The 13,980-nt window shown below is 52.3% G+C and overlaps 2 protein-coding genes across 2 annotated transcripts; one reads left to right on the forward strand and one right to left on the reverse strand.

Annotated features, from left to right (window-relative positions):
- Window positions 1-470: 470 nt before the first annotated feature.
- LOC108645351 lies at window positions 471-9,251 on the forward strand. Its single transcript, XM_031892927.1, has 12 exons — window positions 471-715; window positions 3,813-3,924; window positions 4,140-4,233; window positions 4,345-4,399; window positions 4,490-4,630; window positions 4,920-5,080; window positions 5,992-6,090; window positions 7,006-7,151; window positions 7,237-7,408; window positions 7,486-7,598; window positions 7,681-7,765; window positions 7,924-9,251. The coding sequence occupies exons 1-12, from the start codon at window positions 598-600 to the stop codon at window positions 7,978-7,980; spliced, it is 1,353 nt and encodes a 450-aa protein (XP_031748787.1). The 5' UTR covers window positions 471-597; the 3' UTR covers window positions 7,981-9,251.
- A 93-nt stretch (window positions 9,252-9,344) lies between these two features.
- On the reverse strand, window positions 9,345-10,799 carry nupr1 (nuclear protein 1, transcriptional regulator). Its single transcript, XM_012955413.3, has 3 exons — window positions 10,492-10,799; window positions 10,151-10,303; window positions 9,345-9,649 (listed from the first exon to the last, which is right to left on the reverse strand). The coding sequence occupies exons 1-2, from the start codon at window positions 10,592-10,594 to the stop codon at window positions 10,158-10,160; spliced, it is 249 nt and encodes an 82-aa protein (XP_012810867.2). The 5' UTR covers window positions 10,595-10,799; the 3' UTR covers window positions 9,345-9,649; window positions 10,151-10,157.
- Between the last annotated feature and the right edge of the window lie 3,181 nt (window positions 10,800-13,980).

Genomic DNA, 13,980 nt, shown 5'->3' on the forward strand with positions numbered 1-13,980 from the left:
ATAAACTAAATGGCAAATCCCCCCATTCAAGTAGGCAATAATAAATAACATATGGCGTTGGTTTTATTCTGGTATAAAAATGATAATTAACTTTAAAAACTGCACCTTTATTGGAGCTCCCCACAGAGCTGCTATTGGCCCGGTTCGGTTTTCAAACTGGGGATGGGCGTGTCTTAACGGTTCCCGCCATAAGCTCTACATTCACACAAACAAACGTTCCATGTTGCAAATTCAGTCCCATTTCAGATCAGCCTAGCTATTTTGCACCCAAATGCCCCTTCAAGGTTATTTTTCTAAATAAACAAAATTGTGCCGCACAGAAATCCGTTATGCCTTAACAAACATGGCGGCGCGAAGCTTCCCAACGTCATTTTATGACAGCCAGCTCGTCTCTGCGATCTGACACGTTGCAACGTCGGGACACGTTGGCTGCATTAATCGCGTTGCATGCCGGGGGTTGTAGTTCGTCGGGCTGAGAGCGGCGAGTTGATCCCGAGGGATAGAGGAGCAATGCGAACTACAGTTCCCGGAGGCACTGGCGGGGATTAGCGCTAAAGGGAAAAGAGCCGGCTCTGCTCAGGCTGCCAGAGGTGCAACATGTCCGGGAAAGTGAAGGTGCGAGCGGCGGCCAATGCCGAGGCCATGTCGGGGGTCGTGTCTGTAAATGAACGGATCTTGCGGGACTGTCACTCCCTGTACAGCGACCCCGAAACCGGTAAGAGGCAGGAAACCCTTCCCCAGTCCTTTTGTGCCCTGGGGGGCTCCCTAGTGACTTGTATCCCCCCCCCCATGTACAAACACTGCTCACATTAATATATATCATTCTATTGCCCCCCCTCACATTAATATATATCATTCTATTGCCCCCCCTCACATTAATATATATCATTCTATTGCCCCCCCCACATTAATATATATCATTCTATTGCCCCCCCCACATTAATATATATCATTCTATTGCCCCCCTCACATTAATATATATCATTCTATTGCCCCCCCTCACATTAATATATATCATTCTATTGCCCCCCCTCACATTAATATATATCATTCTATTGCCCCCCCCACATTAATATATATCATTCTATTGCCCCCCTCACATTAATATATATCATTCTATTGCCCCCCCCCACATTAATATATATCCTCCTATTGCCCCCCTCACATTAATATATATCATTCTATTGCCCCCCCTCACATTAATATATATCATTCTATTGCCCCCCCTCACATTAATATATATCATTCTATTGCCCCCCCTCACATTAATATATATCCTCCTATTGCCCCCCCTCACATTAATATATATCCTCCTATTGCCCCCCCTCACATTAATATATATCCTCCTATTGCCCCCCCTCACATTAATATATATCATTTTATTGCCCCCCTCACATTAATATATATCATTCTATTGCCCCCCCTCACATTAATATATATCCTCCTATTGCCCCCCCTCACATTAATATATATCCTCCTATTGCCCCCCCTCACATTAATATATATCCTCCTATTGCCCCCCCTCACATTAATATATATCATTCTATTGCCCCCTCACATTAATATATATCCTCCTATTGCCCCCTCACATTAATATATATCCTCCTATTGCCCCCCCTCACATTAATATATATCCTCCTATTGCCCCCCCTCACATTAATATATATCATTCTATTGCCCCCCCTCACATTAATATATATCATTCTATTGCCCCCCCTCACATTAATATATATCATTCTATTCCCCCCTCACATTAATATATATCATTCTATTCCCCCCTCACATTAATATATATCATTCTATTGCCCCCCCTCACATTAATATATATCATTCTATTGCCCCCCCTCACATTAATATATATCATTCTATTGCCCCCCCCTCACATTAATATATATCATTCTATTCCCCCCCCCTCACATTAATATATATCAGTGCTGTCCAACTGGCGGCCCGCGGGCCGCATGAGGCCCTCGACCCCCCTCTGTGTGGCCCCCCACCTGTCTGGCTGCTTTGATGGCTTAATTTGAGTAAGCATTAAATGGTATCAGTACTGAGATTAACTGCCCCCCCTGCATGGTTCCACCTCAGATTCAGGCTGTAATCCCCCTGTATTGTTTAAATATGTAATCCCCTGTGTTGTTCCACCTTTTAATCTCTGTATTGTTCTACCCCTGCAGTGTTCCCACCTCAGGCTCAGGCTGTAATCACCCACATTGTTCACTTCTTCACACCTCAGACATTGTATGTACTGCCTGGCCTATGCTGCCTGTGTATAGGCAACATGGGGTAGGCAGAGTATGGCACATAGGCAGCATAGGGCAGGGAGGGTATGGCACCCACAGGCAGCATAGGGCAGGGAGGGTATGGCACCCACAGGCAGCATAGGACAGGGAGGGTATGGCACCCACAGGCAGCATAGGACAGGGAGGGTATGGCACCCACAGGCAGCATAGGACAGGCAGAGTATGGCACACACAGGCAGCATAGGACAGGCAGAGTGCTGCCTGTGTGTGCCATACTCTGCCTGTCCTATGCTGCCTGTGTGTGCCATACCCTGCCTGCCCTATGCTGCCTGTGGGAGGTGAACCTGGCAGGGGTTTGTTCTGGGAGTTTGTTAGCAGTTGGAAATAGCCATTAAATGGTCCCTAAGGTGTGTAATTATGTACTGGGGGTTGCTGTGCTATCCACAGGGGAGAATGAGGCATATGGATTTTAGGGTGTGTCTTAATATGACATAATGTAATTCTTTAACATATGAATGATGGTTGATATCCCTGCAGCGACCATTGTGATACAATGGGTGTGGTTTGAAGTGGGTGTGGTTTAAAATGGGGGAGTAGCCAAAACTGGCTTCCATTAGCAGCCCTCCACCATGTATGCGAGAGAAATTCCGGCCCTCGGCACCGCATAAGTTGGACAGCACTGATATATATCATTCTATTGCCCCCCTCACATTAATATATATCATTCTATTGCCCCCCTCACATTAATATATATCATTCTATTGCCCCCCTCACATTAATATATATCATTCTATTGCCCCCCTCACATTAATATATATCCTCCTATTGCCCCCCTCACATTAATATATATCATTCTATTGCCCCCCTCACATTAATATATATCATTCTATTGCCCCCCCTCACATTAATATATATCATTCTATTGCCCCCCCTCACATTAATATATATCATTCTATTGCCCCCCTCACATTAATATATATCCTCCTATTGCCCCCCCTCACATTAATATATATCCTCCTATTGCCCCCCTCACATTAATATATATCATTCTATTGCCCCCCTCACATTAATATATATCATTCTATTGCCCCCCCTCACATTAATATATATCATTCTATTGCCCCCCCTCACATTAATATATATCATTCTATTGCCCCCCCTCACATTAATATATATCATTCTATTGCCCCCCCTCACATTAATATATATCATTCTATTGCCCCCCCTCACATTAATATATATCATTCTATTGCCCCCCTCACATTAATATATATCCTTCTATTGGCCCCCCTCACATTAATATATATCATTCTATTGCCCCCCCCTCATATTAATATATATCATTCTATTGCCCCCCCTCACATTAATATATATCATTCTATTGCCCCCCCTCACATTAATATATATAATTTTATTGCCCCCCTCACATTAATATATATCATTCTATTTCCCCCCCTCACATTAATATATATCATAGAGGCCCCTTCCATTTGTTTATATCATTCTATTGAACCCCCCCCATTCTAGTTTCATTGGGACCCCCCCATATTGTGTGCCCATTTCCCGTAGGTCTCATCGCTCTCGCCTCCCACCTGGGACTCTCTTTCCTCCCCCCCCGCAAGAAGATCTTTGTGATGCTGATGGGAAATCACTCGGCCGGGAAGAGCAGCTTCATTAACTGGTAAGTTCTGGGCCGATGTTATTGGACGGAGCTTGTCCGGCTGTTATTATTGGGCGGGCCCGTCCGGCTGCTATTATTGGGCGGAGCCTGTCCGGCTGTTATTATTGGGCGGAGCCTGTCCGGCTGCTATTATTGGGCGGGGCCTGTCCGGCTGTTATTGGGCGGGGCCTGTCTGGCTGAGTGCAAAGCATGATGGGACCCCCCTTATCTCACAGGTATATCGAGGAGCACATACAGAGGACGGGAGTTGCCATCGAGACGCAGGGATTTGCCTTTATAACCAGCGGCCGCAAGAGGGAATCGCTGACGGTGAGTGTGTGACTGTCGGCTCGTGGGCTGTAAAGGGTAAATACGACTGGCAGGGATTGAGTGGCTACTCAGTGAGTGTGAGTGCTGACTTTCTCTTCCCTTACGCTGCAGGGTGATGCCACGATGCACTTGTATCCTCACTTCAAGCCCTTACAGACCTTTGAGGGTGAGTTTGCTGATATTACACGAGGCCTATGGGAATGTCCCGCCCCTTTATATAGTGTGTGGCAGTAACTCCGCCCCTTCCCCCATACAGGCGTGTCCGAGTACCTCTCAACGGAAATTTCCACTTCGCGCCAGAAGAAGTTCAGCCTGGTGACATTCGTGGATACCCCGGGGCTGGTGGACGGGGACATGAAATATCCATTTGACGTCAACAAAGCCCTTCTGTGGCTCGGTGAGTGCGTATGGCTTTAAGGAAATGCGCCGGCCAATCACAGCAGCGATACGGATAATGGGGTGGGTCACTTTCAACTTGACTTTAGAATGTTATGGAGTGGCCCCTTCTAAGCATTGTTTGTTTTATAGCTTTTTTCATTATTTGCCGCCTTCTTCTGACTCTTTCCAGCTTTTAAATGGGGGTCACTGACCCCAGTTAGTGGGAACCGTAGCAACCAGGTAACTGCTGGGATTCCAAACTGGAAAAGTTAATTAAAAAAAAACACAAATAATTGTGTGTGCCGCAGGGGAGCTGTGTGACCTGGTGCTGGTGTTCTTCGACCCAATGGGCCAGGCCCTCTGCAAACGAACGCTGGATATCGTGGAGAAAATCAACGAGCATCATGGGGAGAAACTGCGATTCTACCTGAGTAAGGCCGACGAGGCCGGAGGAGAGAGTGACCGACAGGTACAGACGGGAAGGAAGGGGGCGGGGCTTGAAAGAAAGGAGGAGAGAGTGACCGACAGGTACAGACAGGAAGGGGGCGGGGCTTGAAAGAAAGGAGGAGAGAGTGACCGACAGGTACAGACAGGAAGGAAGGGGGCGGGGCTTCAAAGAAAGGAGGAGAGAGTGACCGACAGGTACAGACAGGAAGGGGGTGGGGCTTTAAAGAAAGGAGGAGAGTGACTGACGGGTACAGACAGGGGGTGGGGCTTCAAAGAAAGGAGGAGAGAGTGACCGACAGGTACAGACAGGAAGGGAGCAGGGCTTCAAAGAGAGGAGAGAGTGACTGACAGGTACAGACAGGAAGGGGGTGGGGCTTCAAAGAAAGGAGGAGAGTGACTGACGGGTACAGACAGGGGGTGGGGCTTCAAAGAAAGGAGGAGAGAGTGACCGACAGGTACAGACAGGAAGGGGGCGGGGCTTCAAAGAAAGGAGGAGAGAGTGACCGACAGGTACAGACAGGAAGGGGGTGGGGCTTCAAAGAAAGGAGGAGAGAGTGACTGACAGGTACAGACAGGAAGGGGGTGGGGCTTCAAAGAAAGGAGGAGAGTGACTGACGGGTACAGACAGGGGGTGGGGCTTCAAAGAAAGGAGGAGAGAGTGACCGACAGGTACAGATAGGAAGGGAGCAGGGCTTCAAAGAGAGGAGAGAGTGACTGACAGGAGGGAAAGGGGGCGGGGCTTTATAGAGAGAAGATTAAAGGCAACACTCGCTGCACCTTGGGTGGGGACTGCTTATCTCCCTCAGCCAGTAGGTGGCTCCCCTGCCCAGGGAAGCGTGGGGCACAGTGATAGATCAGTAATGCATAGAGGTACAGGGCTGCCGTACGCTGCTCACAGGGGTAATACACCGTCTGTCTGCTTCCCCCTGTCAGAGAGTCCTAATGCAGATTGTCCAGGAGCTGTGCAAGCGGCCCGGCCTCAACAAGTGCGGCTTCGACATGCCCACCATCTATATACCCAACCCTAACAAGGTAAGGGCACGTACGGGCTTGGTGCCCCCATATATACCCAACCCTAACAAGGTAAGGGCACGTACGGGCTTGGTGCCCCCATATATACCCAACCCTAACAAGGTAAGGGCACGTACGGGCTTGGTGCCCCCATATATACCCAACCCTAACAAGGTAAGGGCACGTACGGGCTTGGTGCCCCCATATATACCCAACCCTAACAAGGTAAGGGCACGTACGGGCTTGGTGCCCCCATATATACCCAACCCTAACAAGGTAAGGGCACGTACGGGCTTGGTGCCCCCATATATACCCAACCCTAACAAGGTAAGGGCACGTACGGGCTTGGTGCCCCATATATACCCAACCCTAACAAGGTAAGGGCACGTACGGGCTTGGTGCCCCCATATATACCCAACCCTAACAAGGTAAGGGCACGTACGGGCTTGGTGCCCCCATATATACCCAACCCTAACAAGGTAAGGGCACGTACGGGCTTGGTGCCCCCATATATACCCAACCCTAACAAGGTAAGGGCACGTACGGGCTTGGTGCCCCCACCATCTATATACCCAACCCTAACAAGGTAAGGGCACGTACGGGCTTGGTGCCCCCATATATACCCAACCCTAACAAGGTAAGGGCACGTACGGGCTTGGTGCCCCCATATATACCCAACTCTAACAAGGTAAAGGCACGTACGAGCTTGGTGCCCCCCACCATCTATATACCCAACCCTAACAAGGTAAGGGCACGTACGGGCTTGGTACCCCCCACCATCTATATACCCAACCCTAACAAGGTAAGGGCACGTACGGGCTTGGTGCCCCCCAACCTTCTATATACCCAACCCTAACAAGGTAAGGGCTTGTAGGGACTCCCATGGGTTTGGTGCCCCCAGATAGAAACCTGCAGTAATGTTCTGTGCCCCCCCAGCCGAGCCGCTGTGTGAATCAGATAGAGGAAGTGTGCAAGACCATAGAGAAGACGATCACGCAGACGGTCCAGAACACGCTGAACACCCTGGGGAAAGACTGCCAGAGGCTGACAGAGAGCATCGAGGCCAAGTTACAGGAGGACGAGTGAGTGTTTAGGGGGTCTCTGTTGTTTGGGTGTCAGTGGGTGGGATGTTAGTGGCACCCCGACTCTCATTCTGTCTCCCATCAGTGACACCATCGGCAGTAACCGGCGCGCCCGCCTCCGAGGCTGCATGTTTGGCCTGATGGGACTGATGATTCCGCTCTTCCTATTGGCCTCCGCCCTATTCGGCACAATCCCTGAGGAGGTGTGGCTGGCAGTGCTGGGCAGGGATGGAGCTGAAGCCCTGGCGCTGTACCTGGTAAGGGCCAATCCCGTGCCCTGATGGAGAGACTCCGGGCGCCAGTGGGTATTTACTGATAATCTTCTTCCTTTCAGTCCCCTCTGCAGTCTGTGTGGTCGGTGCTCCCTGAGGGTTACGTGGCCCATGTGTTTGTGACGTTGGCCATCTTGTCTGTGGTGTTTGTGCTACTGGCCCAGAGGTGTTTCAGGTAATGTCGGGGGGTGGTAGCTCGGGGGGGGGTGGAAATGACACAAGGAGCCACGGGGTCACCGGTTCTTTTGCCCCCACAGGACCTGTGAGACTCTGGGTAAGAAGCAGCGCCGGTACCTGCTGGATCGCCATGCCTACGTTAATGATGTGGTGGCACACAAAAAGGTGAGGTGCTGGCATAATGCCCAGGGGCCCGTAGTTATTAGTATCGGTATATGGCCTTATCTCTTGCCCTACACAGCCAGTAGCATCGCTGGCACAGTGGGCACTGCCCGCCTCCCTGTATATTACTGAACCCTCTCATTTACTCTCTGGTTTTGCAGAAGCAACTCTACGAGGATTACCTGAAGCAGAGCGTGGGCGAGCACGACATGAGCTGATACCGGAACCATCTCTTGTGGCGCGAAGAAGGGCTGCCAGCCTTTTCTGCCATCGATGTAACCAGAGAGCCTGCGTGGCATTAACACTCTTACTTACCTCATCAAAGCATCATCTTACAAATGCCCCCTACCCTATGCCCATTAGTACCGGTGCTACTGGGCCAGCATCTGAGATTATTCCATGACTACTTACTCCCCTCCACCTACGGACTGGGCATCAGCTGGGCAACCTGCGGCTACTCTACTCCCCTCCACCTACGGACTGGGCATCAGCTGGGCAACCTGCGGCTACTCCCCTCCACCTACAGACTGGGCATCAGCTGGGCAACCTGCAGCTACTCTACTCCCCTCCATCTACAGACTGGGCATCAGCTGGGCAACCTGCGGCTACTCTACTCCCCTCCACCTACAGACTGGGCATCAGCTGGGCAACCTGCGGCTTCTCTACTCCCCTCCTCCTACAGACTGGGCATCAGCTGGGCAACCCGCGGCTTCTCTACTCCCTTCCACCTACAGACTGGGCATCAGCTGGGCAACCTGCGGCTTCTCTACTCCCTTCCACCTACAGACTGGGCATCAGCTGGGCAACCCGCGGCTACTCTACTCCCCTCCACCTACAGACTGGGCATCAGCTGGGCAACCCGCGGCTACTCTACTCCCTTCCACCTACAGACTGGGCTTCAGCTGGGCAACCTGCGGCTACTCTACTTCCCTCTACCTACAGACTGGGCATCAGCTGGGCAACCCGCTGCTACTCTATTCCCCTCCGCCTACAGACTGGGCATCAGCTGGGCAACCTGCGGCTTCTCTATTCCCCCTCCCCCTACAGACTGGGCATCAGCTGGGCAACCCGCGGCTACTCTACTTCCTTCCCCCTACAGACTGGACTAACCAGTTTTTATTGGAACATTCTGTTGGGGCGCAGCAGCAGAGCCCTACTGTGTATTTGTTACAGTCCCTAATTATCTGAGAGACAGAACCGGCATCGATCCGAACCCTCCTTCCCATCAGCCACAAACACTACTGCAATGAAAGGGACTGGCGGCCGTGTATAGTGATACTGAGCACCTCGCTGTGGGCACGGTCTGGGCAGTGGCTCCCCTGATAGATCTCCTAGTGCCTTTTTACATGTAATTGTTCATAATAAATAGAACCAACTGTGAAACCTAACACTGCCAGTATTGGGGGGTCCGGGGAGGGTGTTGCCATGTAGCAGTCTCTGATCTTATGTTTTTGCTTTTTTACACCAAATAAATTATTTTCTGACGCCGGCAGTGTGTAAGTGGCATATGGGGGGGGGGGGGGGGGGGGGGGTGATTGCCATAGAAACGATTCAGTAAAGATAAAATAAAACACACAAGCAATTTAGCAAAACATTCTGTTTATTTCATACCCAGGCGGTTCTCATGCCAGCCCTGAAAGGGTTAATAGCTGCCCCACCGCTTCCCAGCCTTTCTAGCTACAGCCATGAAGAGGTTAAAGGAGGCGTCTGCTCTGCTGCTCCCACACTAGAGTCACAGTACTCTGCCCTTCTCTCCTCCTTGCTCGGGGGTGGTCTCTGCCTGTGAGGGGCGGAGCTTCTGTCTCCCCCCTATGATCCGGTACGAGTTCTCTTGGTCGGTCTCGTTGCCATCGGTCCGTGCGTCTTGGTGCCATCCGGAGGTTTATCCTGAGGGTACAATAATATATAGTATACGGTGTTCTTGGTCAGTGGGCCCCCCCCCCGCACCCACAAATCTGCCCCTGAGCACCCACAAATCTGCCCCTGAGCACCCACAAATCTGCCCCTGAGCACCCACTTGCTCCACATCAGCACCCACCTCCCTGGCAGGGCCCTTACATTGATACAGAATGTGCTGTGTGTTTATGGGGGGGGGGTTGTTTATGTTCTTTATATGTATCCATGGTACGGGGTGGGTACAGCCATCATGTGATAGTCACTACTTTACATATTGGCCACTCCCCCAGGATGTGATTGGATACAAGCCACATGTAATACATTCCTTCACCGCTTACTGTTTACATATTTGCCACTCCCCCAGGCTGTGATTGGAAGCCAGGCAGTCATGTGATAATGACACATGCCTATGTTTGTTGTTTCCTTATCTGGAAATGTCTCAGGTGGGGGGGGGGGTGTTGTTTATGTTTTTCCAGCCCTATTAGCACTCACCTGTGCCTCACACCTTGCCAGCTTTGCCCTTCTTCTTGCCCTCGCTGCGCTGCAGTTTGCCAGCGATCTTCCTCTCATGGCCACCTGGGCTCTCCCTGTTGGTGTTGGCTTCAGCCTCCTTCTTGGTCCGGCCTTTCCTGGCAGCTGCGGGCACTGGGGGGGCACAATATGCCACGTTAGTCTGAGAGGCCCACAGCCTATTGCCCCAGCCAGACTGGAAAGGGTTAATGTGCACATTTCCTTCCAGCCCCCATCCCTGAAATCCTCTCACTGGGGTTAAACTTGCCTTGGGATAGCTGAGGATTCTGGGACATGTAGTTCAGCAACACCCTGGTACTTACGTGCGTAACGGTCGGTCAGGTTGTAATATTCGTACTGGTCAAAGTACTGGACCTCGAAGTCCGTGGGCTGCAGCTTCTGGGCCTCAACGTAGGAGGTTTTCATCCTGCTGGGAGAGTGCGGCTTCTCCGGGTGCTGGGTGGGTGCTGTGTGGGTGCTGAGTGGGAGCTGAGTGGGTGCTGAGTGGGAGCTGAGTGGGTGCTGAGTGGGTGCTGAGTGGGTGCTGAGTGGGAGCTGAGTGGGTGCTGTTCGGAAGCTGCGGCGCCTCAGTCGCTGTCACTCAGTCTCTGTGATTGTTTTGATCTGCAGCCTTTGTGCTTCCCCTTTATAGCCGCTCTCTGCCCCGCCTCCTCCTCCCTCCGCCCCGCCTCCTCCTCCCTCCGCCCCGCCCACCCCCCTGACATTGCATCAGACCGCAGTGCGTTGTTTACCTCAGATTCCGATTACACCATCTCCCCCTCCCCCTCCCTGTGTGACTCACCCATCATGCACCGGGGCACTCACTCACCGGGCTCTGTACTGCTCTGCTAAGCTTGCACGGTATTGCGTCACTGACTGCAGAGCGTTACACCCCCTGTCCCACAGCCTGCAGAGCATTACACCGCCTGTCCCACAGCCTGCAGAGCGTTACACCCCCTGTCCCACAGCCTGCAGAGCATTACACCCCCTGTCCCACAGCCTGCAGAGCATTACACCCCCTGTCCCACAGCCTGCAGAGCATTACACCCCCTGTCCCACAGGCCTGCAGAGCATTACACCGCCTGTCCCACAGCCTGCAGAGCATTACACCCGCCTGTCCCACAGCCTGCAGAGCATTACACCGCCTGTCCCAACAGCCTGCAGAGCATTACACCGCCTGTCCCACAGGCCTGCAGAGCATTACAACCGCCTGTCCCACAGCCTGCAGAGCATTACACCCCCTGTCCCACAGCCTGCAGAGCATTACACCGCCTGTCCCCACAGCCTGCAGAGCATTACACCGCCTGTCCCACAGCCTGCAGAGCATTACACCCCCTGTCCCACAGCCTGCAGAGCATTACACCCCCTGTCCCACAGCCTGCAGAGCATTACACCCCCTGTTCCCAACAGCCTGCAGAGCATTACACCCCCTGTCCCACAGCCTGCAGAAGCATTACACCCCCTGTCCCACAGCCTGCAGAGCATTACACCCGTGTCCACAGCCTGCAGAGCATTACACCCCCTGTCCCCACAGCCTGCAGAGCATTACACCCCCTGTCCACAGCCTGCAGAGCATTACACCCGTGTCCCACAGCCTGCAGAGCATTAAACCCCTGTCCCACAGCCTGCAGAGCATTACACCCCCTGTCCCACAGCCTGCAGAGCATTACACCCCCTGTCCCACAGCCTGCAGAGCATTACCACCCCGTGTCCCACAGCCTGCAGAGCATTACACCCCGTGTCCCACAGCCTGCAGAGCATTACACCCCCTGTCCCACAGCCTGCAGAGCATTACACCCGTGTCCCACAGCCTGCAGAGCATTAAACCCCTGTCCACAGCCTGCAGAGCATTAAACCCCTGTCCCACAGCCTGCAGAGCATTACACCCCCTGTCCCACAGCCTGCAGAGCATTACACCCCCTGTCCCACAGCCTGCAGAGCATTACACCCCGTGTCCCACAGCCTGCAGAGCATTAAACCCCTGTCCCACAGCCTGCAGAGCATTACACCCCCTGTCCCACAGCCTGCAGAGCATTACACCCCCTGTCCCACAGCCTGCAGAGCATTACACCCCCTGTCCCACAGCCTGCAGAGCATTACACCCCCTGTCCCACAGCCTGCAGAGCCTGACATATTCCGCAGAGCAGTACATTCCCAGTTATAGGCTGTGCCGGTACATGTGAGGGTCTCTAAATTACCCTTTGCCCCCGGGATCTGCCCGCAGAGCCTCACTGACTCCTTTAACCCTTTCCCTCCTTGGGCAGGGCAGGCGCCTGTGACCCAGAATAACTGCTACAAACCTATTCGTATTATGTCCGTCACCCCCACCCATAACATTCCCATTACTATCGGGGGTCACTAGTACCGAGGGGCCCCCAGGGGCTGGGCATTATGGGGGACAAATGGCAGCTGAGTCACATGGTGGTGAGTAATGAATGAGCCCCACATGGGGGGCAGATTTGCCCATAGGAAGGGTTAGTAACCGTTGGGGGGGGGGGGGGGGTTGTTGCCAAAACAAACAGAAAGGGAAAACATGGGCAGACGGGAATGGGAGGAGGGGGGCGGCCCGTCTGTTTGCTGCTCAGTCACCTGAGGTTCTGCTCTATTTGCTGCCTGACCCACTTACCCCCATACAGAACCCTGTGTAACACACAAGCTGCCACTCCCTAACTGCCAAATCCTGATGGTAAATAACAGGGGGTTAGTCGGTACCAGAGCCCTGCCCGTATCTCTCTGATTAGAAACATGGCTTCCCTGCCAGCGCCTTATCTGGGCCCCGGGTACAGTGGGGGCACAACCTTGGGAAGGGGCAGTTGTTTACACAGAGGTGCCACTGAGTAAGGAGATCCGTGTCTGCACATCCGGTACCTCCACGTGTGTGTGTCTGTGTGTTTGTGTCTGTGTGCGTGTTTGTGTGTGTCTGTGTGTTTGTGTCTGTGTGTTTGTGTCTGTGTGTTTGTGTCTGTGTGCGTGTTTGTGTGTGTCTGTGTGCGTGTTTGTGTGTGTCTGTGTGTTTGTGTCTGTGTGTTTGTGTCTGTGTGTTTGTGTCTGTGTGTTTGTGTCTGTTTGCGTGTTTGTGTGTTTGTGCATGTTTGTGTGTTTGTGTTTGCGTGTTTGTGTCTGTGTGTTTCTGTCTGTGTGCGTGTTTGTGTGTGTGTTTGTGTCTGTGTGCGTGTTTGTGTGTCTGTGTTTGTGTCTCTGTGCGTGTTTGTGTGTGTCTGTGTGCGTGTTTGTGTGTGTGTGTCTGTGTGCACGTGTCTGTGTGCGTCTGTGTGCATGTTTGTGTGTCTGTGTGGTGTCTGTGTGTGTGTCTGTGTGCGTGTTTGTGTGTCTGTGTGTCTGTGTGCGTGTTTGTGTGTGTCTGTGTGTGTGTGTCTGTGTGCGTGTTTGTGTGTGTGTGTCTGTGTTTGTGTGTTGTCTGTGTGTGTGTGTCTGTGTGTGTGTGTCTGTGTGCATGTGTCTGTGCTGGTGTGTGTGCGTGTTCTGTAACCAACAGCCCTTTAGTTGCAGGCTCCCAATACCCCTCAGCAGCCACAAAGTGGGGTATTTGCTTGGGGCAAAGGGGCAAGTTCTCCATATGAGTGGAAGTCACGTGGCCCATAGCAGCCGTGTGCAACTCCCAGGCACCTGCCACACAAACACACACACACAAACACGCACACACAAACACACACACAACACAACGCACACAGACACACACAGAGACACACACACCACAAACACGCACACAGACACATGCACACAACACACAAACACGGCACACAGACACAAACACGCACCACACAAACACGCACACAAACACATGCACACAA

This window comes from Xenopus tropicalis, chromosome 9 (genome assembly GCF_000004195.4).
Source record: "Xenopus tropicalis strain Nigerian chromosome 9, UCB_Xtro_10.0, whole genome shotgun sequence".
NCBI lineage: Eukaryota > Metazoa > Chordata > Amphibia > Anura > Pipidae > Xenopus > Xenopus tropicalis.